This window comes from Rhineura floridana, chromosome 8 (genome assembly GCF_030035675.1).
Source record: "Rhineura floridana isolate rRhiFlo1 chromosome 8, rRhiFlo1.hap2, whole genome shotgun sequence".
Taxonomy (NCBI): domain Eukaryota; kingdom Metazoa; phylum Chordata; class Lepidosauria; order Squamata; family Rhineuridae; genus Rhineura; species Rhineura floridana.
This window is the reverse complement of record NC_084487.1, coordinates 43329698-43351784: the sequence shown is the minus strand read 5'-3', so window position 1 is coordinate 43351784 and position 22087 is coordinate 43329698. Positions and strand designations below refer to the sequence as shown.

The 22087-nt window shown below is 48.7% G+C and overlaps 1 protein-coding gene across 12 annotated transcripts in view; it reads right to left on the bottom strand.

Annotated features, from left to right (window-relative positions):
* TRIOBP (TRIO and F-actin binding protein) overlaps positions 1-22087 on the bottom strand; it is an 86216-nt gene that overhangs the window by 51080 nt on the left and 13049 nt on the right. For 11 of the 12 annotated variants that reach the window (XM_061639080.1, XM_061639071.1, XM_061639079.1 and 8 more), the window contains 6 exons: positions 19602-19719; positions 18810-18984; positions 17662-18058; positions 16419-16553; positions 16022-16154; positions 10584-11975 (listed from right to left, as the gene is read on the bottom strand). In XM_061639080.1, the coding sequence (XP_061495064.1) occupies positions 10584-11975; positions 16022-16154; positions 16419-16553; positions 17662-18058; positions 18810-18984; positions 19602-19719 (2350 nt within the window). The remainder of the gene's footprint in view (positions 1-10583; positions 11976-16021; positions 16155-16418; positions 16554-17661; positions 18059-18809; positions 18985-19601; positions 19720-22087) is intronic. The other variant, XM_061639075.1, reaches the window with a different exon arrangement.

Below are 22087 nucleotides of genomic sequence, written 5' to 3'. Positions count from 1 at the left end.
CCTGCTTGGCTTGCAGAAGGTCCCAGGGTTCAATCCCAGACACCTTCAGTTAAAAAGAATCAGGCAGCAGGTGATGGGAAACAGCTCTTGCCAGACAGAATAGAGAAATCTGAAAAGGACGAACACTATAAGGCTGCTTCCAATCAGACACCTATTGTCGGAAGGCAGAGCTGGGGTCCCAATCCCGGGGAGCTGGATCCCGGAGAGTTGGGAGAAGAGTATTCGGATGGATGGCAGAGGGAAGGGGGAGGAACTTCGCCCCTTTGGAGCGAAGACGAAACAGAGGAACTGCCAGTGATAAGGTCGCTTAGCAACGGGGAGCCTGAGCCCTCCCTGGACATTCTCACGCCTCCCCCTCTTTCAGGCTCAGAGCAAGAGGGGAAAGAGGGAGGGCTGCTCACAGCCGAAAAGCGGGGAGGCAGTTTACCATCAGCCCCTCCCCTATCCCCCATCCTGGAATCGGAAACTTCAGAAGAGGAGGGGGTGATGCTTCCCCCCTCACCGCGCACACGCAGACAGCTGAAAAGACAGGAGAGAGGGGGGGGAAGGCGGGCAGTACCTGAGGGGCAGTTAAGAAGGAGCGAAAGATTTTGCGCCCGTTTGGCCCCTTCTTAAAGAACAGGCGGGAAGAAGTCCCTTGCTCTGTCAACTTTCTCCCAATGCCGCAGGACCTGTATCCCTGTATTGCTTCATGAGAAAACGCAGTCTTTGTTTGGACATTACCCTAATAAAACACGAATTAACTACAGCCGTTGGTCTGGTTCCTGAGTCACATCCTGGGCCTGACAGCTTGACAGAGCCACCTAAATCACCCTCAACGCTCTCTTCACTTGACTGGGACAAGATGTCAAAGGGAGCAGCGGGGGGGACGAACCCCACTTCTGAGACGGAAGAAGTGGAACTCTTGAGGACTAAGGTAGCTGATTTGCAGACGGATGTTCAAGCCCTGCTAGCAGCAGTCAAGGCGCTGAAGACGGATAATCAAACCTTGAAGGCCACGATAGACCAGATGCGAACAGCCCCTCCAGCTGCCGTAGTAAAGGTCCCCATTGGATTGCCCCCAAAATACGCGGGACAAAGTGATCAGTTGGCAACCTTCGTGGCTCAATGTGAGTTATATCTGGATGTCAGGCACACGGAATTTCCAGACGATGGGGCTAAAGTAGCTTTCGTGATTAGCCTCCTGGAGGGAGAAGCTGCAAAATGGGTGACTCCGTATCTCGTGAGAAAGGATACTGTTTTAGGAAGGTACAGAGGATTTATACAGGAGATGACCGAGATGTTTCAAGACCCGCAAAGGGCTGAAACAGTAGCGCGGCAACTAGGCGCTCTGAAGCAAGCTAAAGGGACTGTTTCCGAGTACACTAACGCTTTTAAAATTCTGTCCCAGGAAACTGGTTACAATGATGCCGCCCTGATGTTTATGTACCAGAGTGGATTAAATGCTGAAATCCTGGATGAGTTGGCCAGGACCTCCCCCCCCGCTGACCTACCAGGGCTCATCCGGCTATGCCTACAGATAGATCACCGGATGGAAGGAAGGTGCCTGGAAAGGAAGCAGGAGGTCCCGAGATACTCAGCCTCGGCATCCCGCAACAAGACCCTTCCCACTGCAGGGATGGCAGGTAATGCAACTGAGGGACAGGGAGGGGCTAGGCCAAGACTGTCGGAAGAAGAAAAGGAAAGACGACGCCGGGAACGTTTATGCTTTTATTGTTCAAAGCCGGGCCATGTGGCCAGAGACTGTGGACTGAAAGGGGGGAAAGCCGAGCCGTCGGGAAACTAGAACACCCAGTCCACGTGCAGGCCGGTGGACTGGGGGCAGCGTTGTATAAAGGCCCCCCAACAATCCAACCTCCCTCAAAGGGGGTGTTGGTCTTGCCTATTCGGATTACAACTTCCAGAGGAGTGGTGTTTAATTCCACTGCCTTAATTGACAGTGGAGCCTCCACAAATTTTATTGATGCAAAGTTAGTCAAGCGTCATGGAATTTCCCGGTGGAAACTGGACGCTCCCCTAGCTGTGGAGACTATTGATGGGAGACCCCTGAAGTCAGGAGGGGTGACACAAGCCACGGAGGAAGTGAAACTTCAAATCCCTGGGCACGAAGAGTTCATTTCGCTATACGTGTCAGATCTCTCGAACTTTGAGGTGATTCTGGGAATGCCCTGGCTAGCAAAGCATGAACCCAAAATAAGTTGGAAGGAGGCGGTGGTGTGGTTCACCTCACAGTATTGCCAGGAGAACTGTCAACCTGAAGGAATCAAGAACACCTTAGCAGGGGCAGTGCAAGAGATCGAGCAAGTGACCCTGCCGCCAAAGTATGAAGAATTCAAAGATGTGTTTGATGAAAAAGAGGCAGAGACTTTACCCCCCCACCGCCCTTACGACTGTGTGATTGACCTAGTGCCAGGAGCGAGCATCCCGTCAGGGAGAATCTACTCTCTCACAGAGAATGAGAGGGAGGCCCTGAAGGAATTCCTGGATAAAAACCTGAGGCGAGGATTCATACGCCCCTCACAATCCCCTGCTGGAGCGCCACTATTGTTTGTGAAAAAGAAGGGGGGGGGACTCAGACCCTGTAACGACTATCGCGCATTGAACCAGATCACCATCCCCAACAGCTACCCGCTGCCCCTGATCTCAGAGTTGCTGGACCGACTGCGCTCTGCAAAAATCTTCACGAAGTTGGATTTGAGAGGAGCGTACAATCTGATCAGAATGAAGGAGGGAGATGAATGGAAAACAGGATTCTTGACCGCTTACGGACAGTATGAATACCTGGTCATGCCGTTCGGGCTTTGTGGAAGGGCAGGAATTTTTCAAAAATTCATGAACGACGTGTTTAGAGACTTGTTGGACACGTATGTAATCTGTTACTTAGATGATATCCTGGTGTTCTCAAAGAACCAGGAAGACCACGACCAGCATGTGAAGACGGTGTTGAAGAGACTGAGAGAAAATGACCTGTATGCTAAATTAGAGAAATGTGGATTTGACCTCAAGTCTCTAGACTTCCTTGGATATCGAATCTCAGCGGAAGGCGTGGAGATGGACCCAGGGAAAGTAAGCTGCATATTGGACTGGGGCCAACCTGTCACCAAAAAGGATGTACAACGGTTTTGGGGGTTTGCCAATTATTACAGAAAGTTCATTCCAGGGTTTTCCAAATTAACAGCTCCTCTGACTGACTGTTTAAGGGGGAAGAAGAAGTTTCAATGGACAGAGAACGCCACCGAGGCCTTTGAGGAGCTGAAGAGAAGGTTTGCTACTGAGCCCATTCTGCGCTTTGCTGATCCGAACCGCCCTTTCGTAGTGGAAGCAGATGCTTCAGATTTTGCCATCGGGGGGGTCCTGCTACAATTAGACCAAGAAGGGAAGGAGCTGCACCCCTGTGCGTACTTCTCTCGGAAGTTAAAGCCTGCAGAGAAGAACTACACAGTTTGGGAGAAGGAGCTGCTAGCCATCAAGGACTCTTTTGAAAACTGGAGACAATACCTAGAGGGGACCTCTCATCGAATTGAAGTGCGCTCTGACCACAAGAATCTTGAAAGCCTCCAAACAGCCAGAAAGCTGAACCAGAGACAGGTAAGATGGTCCCAGTTCTTCACTAGGTTTAACTTCTAGATTACTTACCATGCCCAAGCCAAAAACCAGAGAGCGGATGCCTTATCCAGACAGCCACAATACAAAGAAAGTGAATCTGAGGACCAGCCTCAGTACGTAATCACGCCAGAGAAATTAACGTTGGGAGTATGCCAGCCTTCACGGGAAGAGGAACTCAAAAAGGCACAACAAGAAGATGCAGACAAGCTAAAATATCAGCAAGAGACGGGACAAGGTCAAGACTCAGAAGTAACCTTTCACTGGAGAAATGGACTGTTATGGTTCAAAACCGCCAGATATGTGCCAGAAGGGGAATTAAGGCTCAGAATCCTACGCCAGTGTCATGATTCCATCACAGCGGGACACTTTGGGATTTACAAGACCATTCAGAACGTGGCCAAGGACTTCTGGTGGCCTAAAATGCGTCGGGATATTGAGAGTTATGTAAAGTCCTGCTCTGTCTGTCTGCGGACAAAAACACAAACAGGGACACCAGCAGGACTGTTACAACCGTTGCCTGTCCCACACGAACCCTGGAAGGACCTCTCCATGGATTTTATAACTGATCTACCCAAGTCCCAAGGAATGACAGCCATCTTAGTAGTGGTGGATCTACTTACCAAAATGGCACACTTTCTTCCTTGTGCAGGGGCCTTAGAGGCTAAAGAAACGGCCAAGTTATTCATAAAAGAAGTCTACCGGCTGCATGGATTGCTAAACAGCGTAGTCTCAGACCGAGGAACTCAGTTCACAGCCAAATTTTGGAGAGCAATGTGGAAACAGTTGCAGACGGAATTAAAACTCTCCTCCGCCCATCACCCCCAGACAGATGGGCAGACGGAACGCTTGAACGCCGTTTTGGAAAGATATTTACGAAGTTATGTGTCCTATCAACAGACTGACTGGGTATCATATTTGCATTTTGCAGAGTTCGCCTACAACAATTCTCTGCACTCCAGCACTCAACAAACCCCGTTCTTCGCTAATTATGGATTCCATCCTAAAGTCTTTCCAAGCAGCTCAGAAGGAATGCTGGTACCGGCAGCTGAGAACTTCCTTAAGGAATTGCAAGCGGCGCAACAGACACTGAAACAGCAGTTAAACGAAGCCAAAACGGAGTACAAGCGAGTTGCTGACCTGCACAGGAAGGAGGGCCCCCCCCTTCAACCGGGAGACCAGGTATGGCTGTCCACCCGCTTCCTCCAGATGCCGGGCAAATGTAGAAAATTACAAGACAAGAGGGTGGGTCCTTTCGAAATAGAAACTCAAATCAATCCCGTGGCGTACCGACTGAAGCTGCCTGACACGTTTAAAATACATCCTGTGTTCCATCAATCCCTCTTAACGAAAGCCGCCCCTCCCAGTGAGTTACAGCCGGAGGAACCTCCCGGAGCTCCACTCCTGGTAAATGAGCAGCTTGAGTTTGAAGTTGAGGAGATCTTAGATTCCAGGATCAGACGCCACAAGCTGCAGTACTTGATTCACTGGAAAGGCTATGGGGTGGCTGACAGATCATGGGAAGATGCAGCTGATGTGCATGCTCCAGAATTGGTAAAATTTTTCCATCAACATTTTCCCCACCGTCCCAAGCCAGACAAGGGGAGGGGGGCACAGCCTGGGAGGGGGGATGGTGTCGGAAGGCAGAGCTGGGGTCCCAATCCCGGGGAGCTGGATCCCGGAGAGTTGGGAGAAGAGTATTCGGATGGATGGCAGAGGGAAGGGGGAGGAACTTCCCCCCTTTGGAGCGAAGACGAAACAGAGAAACTGCCAGTGATAAGGTCGCTTAGCGACGGGGAGCCTGAGCCCTCCCTGGACATTCTCACGCCTCCCCCTCTTTCAGGCTCAGAGCAAGAGGGGAAAGAGGGCTGCTCACAGCCGAAAAGCGGGGAGGCAGTTTACCATCAGCCCCTCCCCTATCCCCCATCCTGGAATCGGAAACTTCAGAAGAGGAGGGGGTGATGCTTCCCCCCTCACCGCGCACACGCAGACAGCTGAAAAGACAGGAGAGAAGGGGGGGAAGGCAGGCAGTACCTGAGGGGCAGTTAAGGAGGAGCGAAAGATTGCGCGCCCGTTTGGCCCCTTCTTAAAGAACAGGCGGGAAGAAGTCCCTTGCTCTGTCAACTTTCTCCCAATGCCGCAGGACCTGTATCCCTGTATTGCTTCATGAGAAAACGCAGTCTTTGTTTGGACATTACCCTAATAAAACACAAATTAACTACAGCCGTTGGTCTGGTTCCTGAGTCACATCCTGGGCCTGACACCTATCAGACAGGTCTCAAATCCACTTTTCCAGGCTGTTACTTTCCAACCATAGAAATGTTACCAAACATTCCTTAACTACAGAAGCCAAGGATGGAACATGGGGGCCAAGATAGAGATGTGAAGGCCCAGATATTAAAAAATGGAACAACTGGGAGGGAAATCATCCCCCCCCAATTTTTTCCATTTTCTTCTGGAAAAAAATGGAGGGAAAAACCAGATGGAAAGTGTTTCCTCCCCTCCCCCAGGTCTTCACAGCACCTTCAAGCATCCACTCCTAGCACCAAAGTACAGCCTTTACTCCTTACAGAGATAATTCAGGCAGCAACATCTACCTGCAGACAGCAACAGAAGACAAGCCTGGCTCCCAAAAAACACTAGGATGGAGAATCTGTATCCACCAAACCTTTTTCTGCCATATAGTTAATTGCTCGACGGAGCCCTTTCAGAGCCAAGATTTAGCAGCTGACATCCAGTTGACCAGCCAGATAATAGTTTTCAAGGTCATACTATACCTTGTGCTTCTTATTGGTGTCCACATAAAGGTCTTGGCTTCTACATAAGCAAGACGTTTTCAGAAGTTGGCCTCCATCTAGCTGGTGCTACTAAGGAACATGCATAAAGAAAGCCATATTCACAGAGCGTTCTTCCAAGAATCCCTGCTTTAAAAAGGAAGCCAGTTTCCTGATCACACGATTGTGGAGAAAGTTTTAAAAATGCACAATTTTGTTTCTGCTCAAAAGCTGAAAGAGATCTTTGGCACATCTCCTAGCACAGTGGTTCCCAAGCTTTCCCCCCCATGGACCACTAGAAAATTGCTGAGGGTCTTGGTGGACCATTTAATGATGTTTCTGCCTATTGCAGCAATTGTAATGTGCTGTGCTAGATGCTGTATGACTTTTAATTGTGTTTTTATTGCTTCTTTTATTTCTAATATTGTATTCCAATTTGCATTCCACAAAATTCAAATTGCAATACAATAAAATACAATAAAAAATTAAAAGGCAATAGAAAAAACAATGAAAAACCAATGCAAATATTTAGTATGGACATGCTGCAGACCACCTGAATGAAGCTTGCAGACCACTGGTTGTTCATGGAACATTTTGGGAACCCCTGTCCTAGCAGTAAAAGGTGGCTTTCTTCAAGGTTGTTTGTAAAGTAGCCATTCTAAGCAGCAGCAGTGATCAAGCACACAATGCTGGTGAGGGGCAGCTATTTCAGATTAACCAGCCTGGAAACATCTGTGTTCTGTATTTTATATATATTACATTTATATCCATTCCTTCCTCCCAAAGGAGCCTAGGGGAGCACTATATAGTTCCTAAATGCTTAATAGCAAGTTATTACCAGGGACGTGGCCGTCCAGGGACACAAGGGATCGTAGACCCGTCACTTTTTTGGGAGCAGAGTCCCAGCCAGGTCCCTATGTAGGAGCCAAAGCCAAGCAGAATGAAAGGAGCGTGTTGGCCACTGAGAAGAGTCCTTGTTCTTTCATGCTGATTGAAACAAATCAGAATGAGAAGGGGTGAGGCAGCCACTCAGAAGACTCTTCTCAGTAGCTAACACAGCCCCTCCTTTCATGCTGATTGGCTTGCGAGATGACAGGGAGAGCAAGGAAGACAAGGGAATGTAGAAAAAGGAGCAAGGCTGTGATGGGTGCATGGCCTGACTATCACGAAGGGACCCCGCACTTCTGAATTTACCATTACCCTGCCGGTTACTATAGTTCCTTCTGTCCTCCCCGCATTTCTCCCTATTCATCCACTCCTTCCACATTTACTGCTCTACTGGTCCTTGTCTGTATTACCAGTACACATTACAGTGGTTCATTTTGCATATTTGTCCTGGGCTCTCTAGGTTAACTTTCATGGAAGTCACATCTAGATGCAGCAGTTGAAATCCTCCCAACCCATAAACCATGGGTTTATGAACCATGGCTTTTTGGGGTCCAGGAATGAGCATCAGGGCTACACACTCCTCCATTTATTACTGGCTTTGGCACTGTGATCCTGGTATGCATTAAACCAGATTTCTCCATTTTGGACACAGAACATCTATATCTGCCCTTTCTCCACAAAGGGTGCCCAGGGCAGTTGGCAACATAAAATCTGACAAGAGGTATATCCATGGTTGAAATGACAGTTATAAAAAAACCTTTGTTGTTATATGCCTTCAAGTCCATTTCAACTTATGGCGACTCTATGAATCAGCAACCTCCAATAGCATCTGCTATAAACCACCCTGTTCAGATCTTGGAAGGGGACTGCCTAATCTCCCCTGGGAGGGACTTCCAGACAGGGTGTCACCATGAAGAAATCCCTGTCTTGTGTTCACAGCTTCCTTTCCACCACAGTGGTGGCACCGCAAGAAGAGTCCCTCCCTCTGGTCATAAACTGTATGTTGGGACATATGGAGAAAGGTGACCCTTCAATTATAAATTTAAAATGTATTTCAGTATATTCAAGCCTATTGAATGGTTGCCAACATTAAACCAGAATTTTCCCAGGGCATACTGGTTTAATGTAAATGAGGCATGCAATGCCAAAGCTGCTTCACAAAGGGAGCAACAGGACAAGGGAGGAATGCACAGCCTAGATCCTTCTTCCCAAGCTTGGATCCTAAACACGAGTATCCTAAACAGGCCACTGTGTAAGCGTTTGTTGGCGTATACAAGGTTTACATTTTGCAAGCACAGGCCTATGTTTCTGACTGCTACTGCAACAGGGTAGCCATATGTCCTGCTTAAAGAACCCTAAGAAGGGGGATCAGAGGCCTTTAAGTTGCCCCATCCACATTTAGCACCTGGATAGCAGACACAGGTCACCTGGTTATAGTCTTACTGTGGAGGGATTTATTATTTCTATTTAATTATTTCCCAATTTACAGCCATGCATGTTCATTAACATATGCAAATCTGTGTCCTCTTTTGCTCTTTTTTGGCAATGTGCAACTGATCACCCTATACTGGCAGAGCTATCCTCAAAATCCAAGCCTGAAGAGGCAGTGGAACCCACACACCCCAAACATTGCTTGTTTACTATTTTGTTAGCTGTCTGAAGCGTCCTTGGACAGGAAGGCGAGACATACCGGGATTAAAGTCATACAAAGAAATATTCTGCTCCTTGTGGAACTTGGCTTGATCTATGCTGGAATGCTGGCCTCTATTCTGAGGAAATCTTCATGACCCAAGATCTGAATATTATGAGCAGACTTGACTAGTAATCAGCATGTCTTGGGCTGTGTGCGGGTGCCAAAATTCAGCATTCAGGGTGGCCCAGAAGGAACTAAATCTCTGCCAGGGTATTGTTCAAGCCCATACAGAGGGAGAGCTGTTTTGGAAGGCACCTATTCTAAAATAAAAATAAAAGATATCTATTTTCTATTGGGAAGTAACAGCTTTGATACCCTGCGAGCAAGGTATGAACATATTTACATACTAGCAAAACAAACCTGCATTCTCCATACAGATATATAGCTATTCTTGGATGCTTTGGAATGATCCTTTCTTCCTCAAATCTAAGGCCTAAATAACTAAGAGGAAACCGTGCCAGCTTCCAGGTTTGGGGGAACCTTGGGCAAGACTCCCTCAGTGGGGATCCCCTCCTCATTGTTCATCCTCCCCCACCCCCAAATCCCAAGCACCTCCCAGAAGAAGGCAAGATGAGCAGCAATGGTGATCAAGAACAGCTGCCACTGTTTCTTGCTTCATCTCCGGCTCTTTCACACTTTGACCCTTTCTCCTCATAGCCTCACCATTTCCTGGTCTCTGGAAGCATGGCAAGTGGGAGAATGAGCAAATGGCAACACTGAGGAGAGGGACCACAGCTCAGCAGTACAGCACAGGGTCTGCAAGCAGACATTCCCAGGTTCGGTCCCTGGGATCCTCAGGTAGGGCTGGGAAAGTCTCCTGTCTGAAACACAGTCTGTTGTTGTTGTTGTTAAAAACACTGGAGAGAATAGCAGAATTGAAAGGTACCTTTGAGGTCAACTAGTCCAACCCCTCCTCAGTGCAGGATCTGCAATGTAAGAGGTCTCTGGGAAAAGGGACTGACTGTTAAACCACTCTGGCAGTTGTAGCTCTGTGAGGGGAATATGGCTCTCTTAACAGCTCTCAGCACCCTTCACAAACTACCCTTCCCAAGGTTGTTTGGTGGAAGTCTTAACTGTCTAAAGTGGAATAAATGTATGGTGTGAATGTGGCCTGTCTCACAGCCTAAGCCACCTCACTGAGCTGTTGTGAGGATAAAATGGGGAGCAGACCCATGATGTATTCCACTGTGAGCTCCTTGGAAGAAAGGCAGGATATACGTGTAACAAGTAAGTAAACAGTCCCATTTTGACATTTTACTAACAATCAGCATATCTTGGACTGTAAGTATAGTGAACCATTAGCATTCCAGGTCACATGGAAGTACCCAAACTATTTTGACACCCTCATGAATGAACAAGGCCCAATATATACAAAAATATGCACGTTAAGCAAGCACATTCGGAACAAGTTACATAAGCTTCCTTGATGCAGTTGTGTGCTATAGCCACATTCATGCCCCAAAGCAGAAAACTGATTTCCTGGTGCATGTCCTACTGGGACTTTATTTTGGGGACCACTCAGCAGCAGGGACTACCAAGAAAAAAAGCCAAAGACATCTTCCTCTATAGAAACTGGGAAGAAAAAAGTGGACACGCTTCTGGGCAAGTTCCCATCACCTCCTTACCTGGTACAAGAGCTTCTCCTCATTGCTCCATTCATTCTCCAGCTGACTCTCTGGTTTCGCAGGACTTGGACACCTTCCCCGATTTTTCCATTCATCCTCTATCCATCCGGTTGAACTCCTTCGACTTCCACAGTTACTCTCCAGCTGCTGCTGCTGCCGCCCTGGCTTTGCTAAATGCCAGCATTCTCCTTGGCTCATCCACTCCCTTTCCAAGAGCTGCGCTGGATGCCCATGGCACAAAGACCCTTCTTGGCTCTTCCAATTATCCTCTGGTCTCACGTGGCAACAAGGGTCTCTCTTCTGCTCAGAAACTGGTGGGCTTGTGGGGCATAAGGATTTGCCACAACCCTTCCAGTCATTCTCCTTCCTAGTGAAAGTGTTGGACTGCTCTCCTTTGCCCGGCCAATCAGTATCTATACTTGCCCGTGGAGTCCTGGAACAGGCCTCCCGTTGGCTTTTCCAGCTACCCTCCGGTTGCTGCTCAGAAACAGCATAGCTCCTTGCCTGCTTTGGACATGCGTGGCAACTCTCCACTGGCCGCCCAGGACTAGGAGAACGCCTGGCCTCTCCAGGTCTGTTCTGACTGCTTTCTCTGCATCTCCCCGGGCTCAGGGAGCGGCTGATCTCTCTTTGGCTTCCACCAGTACATAGCCCAGGACCAAGCACACCCCTAGCCTCCCCATAAGTTTTCAAACCTATCCCCATCTCTCTCCCTGGACTGACCGCACACCCAGCTTCTCCTTGGGCTCTTCGGCTAACCTCCCTGTGCCTCGGAGGACTCAGAGTCTGCCCACCTTGACCTCTGGCTGCCCTTGTCCTCCCTGGGCTGAGATCACGCACATCTCCCCGGCAGGCTCTCGCCTCCTCTCTCGGATGCTCGCCTGTATCTATGGGGAGCAAAGGTTTGCCTCGTGCCTTCCGGTCGCTGTCCTTGTACCTCTCCAGTAGCCTTCCGTGGCTCGCTCGACTCTTGTCCAAACTCCTCCCAGGATGGGCAGCATGCAGGGCACCCAGGCTGCTTCTCCACTTGGTCTCAGTGCTCTTCCCAGAGCTCTTGTGACACAAGAGCTCCGACTGGCTTTTCCCACCCTCCTCCGTTGGCTTCCCATGACTTGCAGGGGTGCGAAGGGGAGCCTTCTCTCTGTCAGTTCTCCTAGGGTCCTCGTGTTTCCACCGCTCCCTCTCTGCTTGCTGATGGGAAGCCACCGAGTGAAGAAACACTCCCCTGCTCCTGCTCTCTCTCTGCAAGCGCTGAATGGGACTCCCGGAGAGCACCGACTCGCCTTGGCTCCTGCTACATCTCTCTGGTCGCTGTTCTGGTCTCCCAAAGCGCTGGGGTTCACCTCTGCTTCGGCTGGGCTGTTCTGGCTCCCAGGGGAGTCTTTTCATAACCTGAAGAAGAGGAGGAGTCTGGTTACTGCAAACAAGGTTACCCTCATATCTCGGGTATTAAAATTGCCTTGGGCCACAATCTGTCTTAGGGACATAGGTAGCTGCTTTGAATCCAGTCAGTCCCTGTAGCTTGGCATTGTCTCCACTGACTGACAGTGGCTCTTCATTGTTTTCAGACAGAGGGCCCTTCCCATCCCTACCTGGAGATGTCAGGGATTGGACCCGGGACCTTTTGCAAGCAAAATGTGCGTCCTACTGCTGATGAACGGCACTTCCCCTCTCGCCTATGCCTGCCATTTGCTGGGCACTCTTGGACATTCTATTCTCCCTTCTCCTCCCTGCAGGTGTGGGGAATTGGGTCTGGCCAGTAGGCTGCTAGCTTCCCATAATTTGAGCCCATTGTGAGATTCTGGCCCTCTGTGTGACACCTTTTCAAGTTCTTGAAGAGTGCTATCATATCTCCCCTCAGTCTTCTCAAGGGGAAACACACCCAGTTCTTTCAGCCTCTCCTCTTAGGGCCTTGTTTCCAGTCCCGATCATCCTCGTTGCCCTCCTCTGAACCTGTTCTAGTTTGTCTGCATCCTTCTTCATGTACGATATACAGAACTGGATGCGTGCACGCATGCTGACTGACATTGGTGTGCGTGTGCACATACGTAGGCCACGCCCATTATTGGCACATAGCCCCCAGAGGGTTGACCGACAGGAAACTTGGCCCTTGGTCTGAAAAAGGTTTGTCATCCCTGCGGTCTACATTAGGCAAATGAAGCCATGTTGGTCATTGTTTCTTATCCCCTTCCCCCATTCTTTGCATTAATATGTTGTGCAAGCAGCCATGCAAGCCTCTTTAAGACCACCTTCCTGGAGATGCCCAGCTATTAAAGGTTTATGATCCTTAGCCTTCCGTGGATTTGATCACCGAATCAGCCACTGGTGGTTCACATGACATAGTATGACACTGCCTCTATCGTTATTGTCAGTTAACTACTTCCGTCATCTTTTGAAGACCTGCTTTTTCCCCCTGCAGGCTTTCCCTAATTGTTAAAGCTTAAGACTCTGTCTTCTGGTTGTTATTATGCCTTCACTGCTATAGTTTTTATTGCCGCTCTTAGCAGTTTGTACAGATGTTTCTATTGTATATTTTGGTAATATCTGTGGAGTTTTTTAGTTTGCTCTACGCTGCTTAGAGATATTTTATATATTAAGCAGCATAGAAATGGCCTTAAATACTGCTCAGCCCCTTCTTTACAACTCCAGATATTTCACTAGCCATTGCCAACACACTTACAAGCCTTCTTTGTAGCCACAGAGGCTAGGAGCTATATGGTGTAAAGACACTGCGGATGCTGGATCCTGCACTTGCAGGGAATTGCAAAGTACACCGAGTGCACCTGACAATCCACCGAAAGCAAACACAGCACAAGTCAAACTAGTCAGCATAGGATTAACTTGTCCAACAGGCTGTCTGCAACTACTGACCTCGGATCCTGGGCACGCCACCTGTCCCATGCACTTGCTGCTCCCAGTGGCATCACTTTGTTTTGTTTTTTTGAGGGTCACAGTATTGCATATTGGGAGAATACAAGCTGAACTTCTGTGCTAGCTATACCCATTTCTATGTAGTGGCAGTATTTAAAAAGACTGTCTACGCATGCACATGCCTAGCACCACACAGGAAAACACACCAACTGGGACTGAAACACTAGCAGCCACTCAAAGCAGCAGAACAAAGTGCAGGCAGGCTGCAACCATTTGGGGCTCCACATCCACCATAGCAACCATGTCACTATCACCCACTGCCCAGTGCTATGAGTGACCCAGCATCTCTCCCAACTTGGAAGCTACAGAGATGGGTGGGGACCATGTGAACAGTGGTGTGGTGATCCCTCTCCTCTCCAGGAATGAAAGAAAGGCCGGGGGTTGTTTGGAGATGGGACACGTGGTGCACCTGACTTTACAGCAGCCAAACCAGCAAGCCCCCCACCAGTCTTTCCCATGTGAGAGGCTGTCAGGGTGGGGCTTCCTTGACTGAAGCACCTCCATTCAGCAAGTGGCCAAGCCAACCTGCTCCCATCCTGCCTTTTCCTGCTGGAAAGACTCAAGGTGGAGGCTTCCCCAGAGGTGGAGTAGTAAGAATTCTGCAGTCCTGGTTTTTGGCATAACTGGCAATGACAGCCAAAAAATGGTTGATCCCTGGGCACATGAACAGGGATACTAGGAAAGCGCAGAGCCAGTTCAAAAGAGTTGGAACAGGGTCAGGGAAAACCTAGTGCCATCCAGATGTTGCTGGACTCCAATTCCCATCAGCCCCGGTCAGTGGTCAGGGAGGATGGGAGGTGTAGTCCAGCAACATCTGGAAGGCAGCAGGTTCCTCTGACACTGAGGGCTTGATGTGGCCACCAGTGGCCAATTGAAGAAAGGGCAAGCCAGTTAATTGTGTGCCAGGAGGGGGCAGCAAAGCAGACACAATGCAACATGTAGTCAGCTCTCAGCCTTACAGTTATGGTAGCTCTAGACTCAGTTGTCTGAATGCTCTATGCAGCATCAAACAGAGCTCACCTGCCACCCCCAAGAGTGCCTCCTTTTATTTCAAGACAAGGAAACGCTATAGCAAGGACAGTAGCATCACAGCTACAAGTCAGGAAACCCAATCAAATCCTTAGCATAAGAGCACACCTGCTGGATCAGACCAAAGGCCTATCTAGTCCAGCAACCTGTTGTCTGCAGCAGCCTGCCAGATGCCTCTGGAAAGCCCCCAAGACAGACAGTGGGCACAAGAATCCTTTCCTGCTCACAAACCCCAGCAACTGGTATTTGGAGGGATACTGCCTCCATCCGTGGTGGTGGTACATAGTTGCTATTGCTAGTAGCTGTGGACAGCCTTATCCTCTATAACACTGTCTAATCTGCTTTAAAAGCCATCCATGTTGGTGGCCATCATCACATCTTGTGGGAGCAAATTCTGTAATTTACTATGAGAGAGGAAAACATCTTTCCATCAACTTTCTCCACACCAGGCACAATCCGATACACCTCTATCATGCCCTCCTTTACTTGTCTGCCCGCCTCCAAACTACAAAGCTCCAAATATTGTAACCATTCCGCGTAGGGAAGCTGCTCCATCCCCTTGATCATTACGGCTGCCCTTTTGTGAACCTTTTCCAGCTCTACAATATCCTTTTTGAGGTAAGGTGACCAGAAATGTTCACAGTATTCCAAGTTATGGTTGCACCGCAGATTTCTATAAAACCATTATTTCATTCATTCATTAATAATATTTATATACCATGTAATATGCAAAATCCCTAAGCAAGATTATGCTGTTGGTAGTTTTATTTTACAATCCTTTTCTTAATGATTCCCAACAAGGAATATGCGACTGCTGCTTTTTTCTTTTTTTTTTAACAGTTCCTGTACACACGTCTTTTGGTGGTGTCACATGCATAAGAGACCATCCTTCTCTCCCTTTTCCCAAGGGTGGAAATTTACAATACTACTTCCGGATCTCTCTGTCCTCTTGGGAGTCATGGAAGTATGCACAGTCAGAGGAACAAGCAGCAATAAAAATAGTTCCTCTGAGAGCCAATGGAAGCATTCAGAGTTTCCCCACTGTAGAGACTGTAAAACATCAGAAGGAGAAGGGCAGGTGGGAACAGCTTGTATGAAAGTGTTCCCATGCCAGACTCTTTGCACTCACGCAAACTAGCAGGCTGAGGATAAAGATAGGCTAGACTCCTTCTCCCTCACATAGTAAGTTTTGATCAAGAAGAGAGAGTTTGATGCAAGGACACTGTCAAACTATTGTGCCTTCTGAGGTGGTACAGTCTTCTCAGGACTGTTCCATAAGCAGATCAGCATGAGAGAATGGGGATATTCAAAAGTCAGACAAAGATCAGAAAGGTTTGCTCTTCAAAGTGGACTGTGGTAACCATGGAGACACAAATTGGGGAAACCAGATATCAGGAGAAAATATAGTTTGACCAAGGGCCCATTCCACTCCCACTCGATATCCAATTGCCATTCCTCACTATGGACTAGCCACTCACTTCTCTGCGCAGATTGGGGCTCGATTGCCTCCTGACTAAACGTCCTTCCTTCGCCAGCTTCAGGGTCTTGCTATCCAGCCTCTCTAAGAGACCCTCCTCCAGGGCTTGGAATGCCTCCAGTGTCTCTGACTTCCTAAGAACCCCAAAAGGACAAAAAAAAAAACAGGAGAGGGGAGATATAGTTATTAGATATAATCAAGAACTAATCTCCAAACACACTACAAGGGACTTGCTAGCCCTTGTGTCCATGATCTCAGACCTTAACTGAGCCAAGCATGCAATCCCCAAGGTATGTGCAAAATTGCAAGGACTACATATGTACTTTTTTTGGCTGAAGATACACATCATCAGAGGTCCACATTTCCCCAACACCTTCAGCATGGAAAGTGTTCATCACCTTCTGGTGAGACAGAAAGGAAGGTTGAGGCTCCTGTTGTCAAACTCGGAACCAGAGAGAGGGTGGAGGTTGTCCCAGCAAGAGAGTTTGAAGATTTCTGTCCTCTTCTCCAGCTTCAGGCTGGGGCTGGCTTTCCTTCCAGCATCAAAGGAGAAAGTGGAGGCTGAGCATTTGGGGGGGGGAGCAGAGGCACTTTGAGCCCCTCCGCCAACCTAGACCAAAATGAGCCCCTCCCACAGGACCATGTCTGAAGCCAGGAGAAGACAATTGTGGAAGATCAGGGCATAGGTGCAAACTGAGGTCAGCGCCACAGGGGCAAGCCTACGCACACTTACCTAAGAGTAGGCCCCACTGAACCCAGTGGCCTATAGAACTGCATGAGTTGGACGGGACTCTTGTAACCCATCTAGTCCAACCCTTTGCTTGAGGCAGGAAACTGAGAGCTCTTAAGCGTCCCCCCCAACAGAAAGCTGTCCAGCTCCTTCTTGAAGATCACCAGCGAGGAAGCATAGGAAGCCCCCTTATATGAAGTCAGATCCATTGGTCCATCTAGCTCAGTTCTGGCCACACTGACTGGCAGTGACAGTCCAAGGTTTCAGGCAGGAAGCCTCTCCCAGCCTGGAGATGTTGGGGACTGAACCAGGGACCTTCTGCATGCCAAGCAGATGCTCTACCACTGAGCTATGGCCCTCCCTCACAGAGGGGGAAGCCACCCCCCTCTAGGTAATTGGTTCCATTGTCAAACTGCTGTCATCAAGACGATTCTCCTACTGTTCACCCCAAACCTCCCCTCTGTAACTGAAACCCATTAGATCTAGCTCTACAGAACAAGTCTTTGTCCTCTTCTGCAGGAAGAACGGAATAATGTCTCCTCTTAATCTTCTCTTCTCTGGGCTAAACATACCCAGCTCCTTCAACCTTTCTGCATAGGACTTTTTTCCTGTGAGCAGGAATACATGACAAACATTAATTCAGCCCCTATTTCTTGTGCTCAAGAATAGAAAGCGGTGTGTGTGTGTGCGCACGCAACACTGGCATTGCTGCAGGTTGGCTGGGCAGGGCATGTGGGCGCACCAGCAAAAGTGCTGGATTGGCTCTGTTGGTGTACCCATGCAGCCCCGGCCTTGCTGCTGCCGTACCCTTGCACCACTCTGGTAAGCGATGCCGGTGTCAGGAGGACAGCTCCACAGCTTGCCCCCACCACTCCTGACAAAAAGCCAAAACTTGCATCTCCATTTCTCACCTGCGCTCCTGTCCAAAGATCCGCTCCACCTCTGCCCGGCCAGGACTTCGGGTGCGGGAGCTGCTGCGCTCTTTTTCAAAGGCCTGCCGGTGGCTGAGACGCTTTGGCTTGGGCAGGTCGGCCAACACCGTGTACTCCTGCCTCATCAGCCCATGCCGACCCTCACTACTGCCGCCTGTGCGCCAGCTCTGGTCCGAGTCTGCAGAAGTAATGGAAGAAGGCAGCCACCCGCCTGGCCTCGAGGCACCCCCGCGGGCAGGCAAAACACTGCTGCCCACACGGGGAGGGGAAGAGGCCCCACTTGGTTCAGACTTCCGACGCTCCAGAGAGAAATAGCCGCTTTCTGCTTGATTCTGCCTCCTGCTGTCCCCTTGGTCCTGGCTCACGGCCCTGGATCCTGGAAGGGAAAGGAAGATACTGCAACAATTCCTCCCATGCTCAAGATGTACATGTCGGAAAATTGAGCAAACCAACAGCAAAGATATTACTACACGGGTATTGGTGCAAGATGACAAGAGTCGCTTCTCCAAGCAGATGAGTTTTTAAGCCAACGGCAGCACAGAAACAGAACTTTTGACCTTCCAGATGTTGTTGGACTCTAACTCCCATCAGTACCAGCCAGTGATGCCAATGGTCAGGGATGATGGGAGTAGTTGTCCAGTAACATTGGGAGGATTACAGGCTCCCCGCCCTTTCTTAGAGATCTCTAAACTAAGCCAAAGGGGGGGGTGCATTACGTTCCCCCACAAGAACATTGGACTATGTGCAGAATCTAGTTTCTGGATCTGAATTCTGGTATTTCTAGAATGACCTCAATGCCTGGAGCAGTTCTCACCACCCAATCACCTTCTGTTGCCTGCCCCTTGCCATCACTGTGCATTACCCTGTCTCCATGCCTTCCCCATATTTATTTACATTTTCCTTTTGCCCTTTGTCGCCCAAAAGCTTGACTATAAAGCTTCAAGTTCCTTGAGAACCTAAATAGAGGAAGCAGAACTGATTATGCAAATGTATGGAAATCTATTTAATCTGGGCACAGGCTTTGGGTTTCTCGGTGCAATATTTGAGCTACGCTGCTTTCCTGTGTTCTCCCAAACCCAAATATACAGACAGGTCTACACTGGCATGAAGTGGGTGGGGAAATGTACCTGCTTTCGGACAACTCCAGGACTCTGTTCTCCCAGAGGATGCCATGTCAGCCCACCTGGGTCTATCAGAATGTAGGTTTTCAGGTCGAACCTCTTGCTTGTGGCCTGCATAGTACATTGTATTATCTTTGTCAGGCCCCAAAATGCTGCCAAGGATCCTGGTCATTTCCCAGTCCTATAAAAGGAGAGAGAGTTTGCTACATGTCGCTAGCAAGAAGAGCCTGTGTGGTGGAGAAATTACGGAAGCCCCAGACACTAGATCCCCAGGGGAAGGACCCCAGATCCTTTCAGTGAGGGGTGGCGATCTTTTTCAGACTGAGGGCCACATGGCACTGGTAGGTGGGGCAAGAGACAGAAAGCGGGCAAAGCAACAAATATTAATTTTATCTCTGTACAGCAGGCTAGTTTCCACACACACACACACACACCCCTCTCCACTCTCCACCCAAGCAAGCAGGATGCATTTCATAGTTCAAGGGCAAATTCCAGCCAGGCAAAACCAGTTAAAGAAGGTGCAAAGCAGAGCTGGTGATTAGTGTAGCCTGGGAAGAGTCCCGAGGGCCAGTTCGAGACAGTAGAGGGCCATATTTGGACCTATGGGCCTGAGGTTCCCCACCTGTTATAAGTCTTAAACTTTAAGATAATGTACAAGTTCTACTCTGTTTCTCCTGACTTGGTGAGCAGGCATGCAAGGCGCCCCTGCAGGCACCTCAAAGAGAAGGAATCATTAATTATTATTTTTAAAATGGCACATTAGGCTGTTAAGAGCAGCCACACACGCTTCCATCTCACCCCAAATGTATCATGGGCATCTGTATCAATGCCAAGGATGGAGCAAGCGTCAGGACAGGTACTGGCTTCTTCCTCAGCTCTGCAGCTCAGCTGGGTGTACTCCAAGCTTTCCTGCCAGCTGTGGGGCAGGCAAAAAACACACACAACACAAAAACACATAAACGACTGACAGCCACCCAGCATGCTTAGCTAAGAGGTGTGTCCACTGCAGAAAATTGTTCAAGAAGATTGAACCTCGCCTAAGAGCTTGCGTAAGGGCAGACAACACCAGGAGCCAAAGATGGCCTCGCTAGTTTCACTGCTGCACCAGCAGACTGGTGGAACATGAGCCCCCTGACTCCCCCCAAGTTGTGGGACTACACCTTCCATCATCCTCGACCGCTGGCCAGTGCTGGCAATGGCTGATGGGAGTTGGAGCCCAGCAGCCTCTGAAGAGCTGCAGGTTCTCCACCCTTGCTCAAAGCCTCTTGAACGGCCGCGGCTCCTTCCTAGCACCAGGATCCATGCGCCCATTTTTGGGTGGCATGGCTAGTCAAGCCAAAAATCAGGATTGTGCTTCAACTACAGAAGCCCACCAACACATACTCCTGTGGGAAAGGCTGATGCGGGTGGGGTGGGGTGGGGATCACTGGTTTTCCTTCTCTGAGGCAAGGTGCACCAGGGACTCCACCTCCAAGAAACCCCCAACCTTTCTTGCATCCTGGAGAAGGGGAGAAGGGACCATGCACCATGGAGACCAGCAACATCTGGAGAGCTATTGGATGACTATTCCTGACATGAGCAAGGGCTTCTGCTGTTCAGAGGCACAGGAAGCTGCCTTATACAGAGTCAGAACCTTGGCCCATCTAGCTTCGCACTGTCGACACTGACTGGCAGCAGTTCTCTGGGGCTTCATGCAAAGTTCTCTCCCAGCCCCACCTGAAGGTGCCAAGAATTGAACCTGGGATCTTCTGCATCCAAAACAGATGCTCTATAGCCCTTCCCAACAGTTAAAGAAAGAAAGAGCTGGGGCTACAAGGAGGGCAGGAGCAGGGATGTGATCTGTCAAGAACTGTGCCCCAAATCCCCCAAGTTCAGGAAAACATTCAGCCCCTTGCACAAGGACCAATTTTTCGGGGGGGGGGGGCTGTGTGTGTTGGTTTATTTATAGGCACGGTGGCCAAGGTTCAGACCAGCTCTAGTGTAGCCCAACCCATGATCTGGGACAGAATGTTCTCTGCTCCTATTTTCATAAAATGCATTAACAGCTTGAGGCCAGTTTACTTGCAGGCTCGCCTTACCCCATATATGTCCTCTCAATTGCTTTGATCTGCAGAACTGGTACTGCTATAGGTGCCACATAATACTCATTCCACACTTGTCAGAAATCGGTCTTTTATCATGGTTGCAGTTGCACTTACTTTGGAACTCCCTGCCTATTGATATCAGGCAGGCCCCTTTGCTGTACTCTTTCCGGCATCTGCTTAAATATTTTGTTTAAGCAAGCCTATCTAGGCATGTAGATGTTGACATGTGTTAATCTTTTTTAGTCTCGACTTGAAGGCACATAACAAATTAATTTTAATTATCTTTTATATCATTACTTGTTTTTAATTTTTTGTTGCGAAGTGTTTTACAAGAAATATATAAATTAAAAGGTTTTATCAAGCAGTGTATAAATGTTAAATAAAATGCAATTGAGCTGTGGGTGCAGCACAGCGGTTAAGAGACTGTACTACAAATCATGAAGTCTGTATTTTGAATCTCACTTTTGCCACAAGCTCACACATTGGCCTTAGGCAGCCATTCTCTATCTTCATTCCCCCACTTGTAATACAGGGGATAATACTGACTTGCCTTATAGCAGAGATGGGGAATCTGTGATCCTTCAGATGTTAACTCCCATCAGCACCAGCTAGCATGGCCAACGGTCAGAAAAAATGGGAGCGGTGGACCAGCAACATCTGCAGCATAAGCCTCCATTTAAATGCCTCTACATTACAGTGGCTCAAAATTAAGTGCCACCTCTGCCTCACATCACAGCCACAGTCACCTATGAAAGGTCAGCTGTCCCCCTTCCTGCTAGTTTAAAGAACAGGGAATTTGCACCTTCAAAGGTCTTCCACTGTTTTTGAAAATCACTTTGGGAAAACTGATTGCCAATAACGGGTGCACTATCAGCATCAGACCAAGACCAATAACAGCCAAGAACTGGAAGAGCACAACACCGGACTGTTTTGAAGAACGGTGCCACCAAGAATGGTCATTGGCCTTAACGGAAAAACTCATTAAACAATTGCAAGCAGTAAGAAATAAGACGACAACTTTTTTTGCAAAATGTTAATAACTTATTGATTAAGCCACTAAGAACAAGAACACAGTTGCAGACCACCAGCTACACATGGTTTATTATGAAACGGAACTTTGGGTTAAACTGATTTCACTTGTGAAAGTTAACTTTGAAAAACTTGGTAAGTGAGAATGCTTATTCATTGACTCCCCTTGTT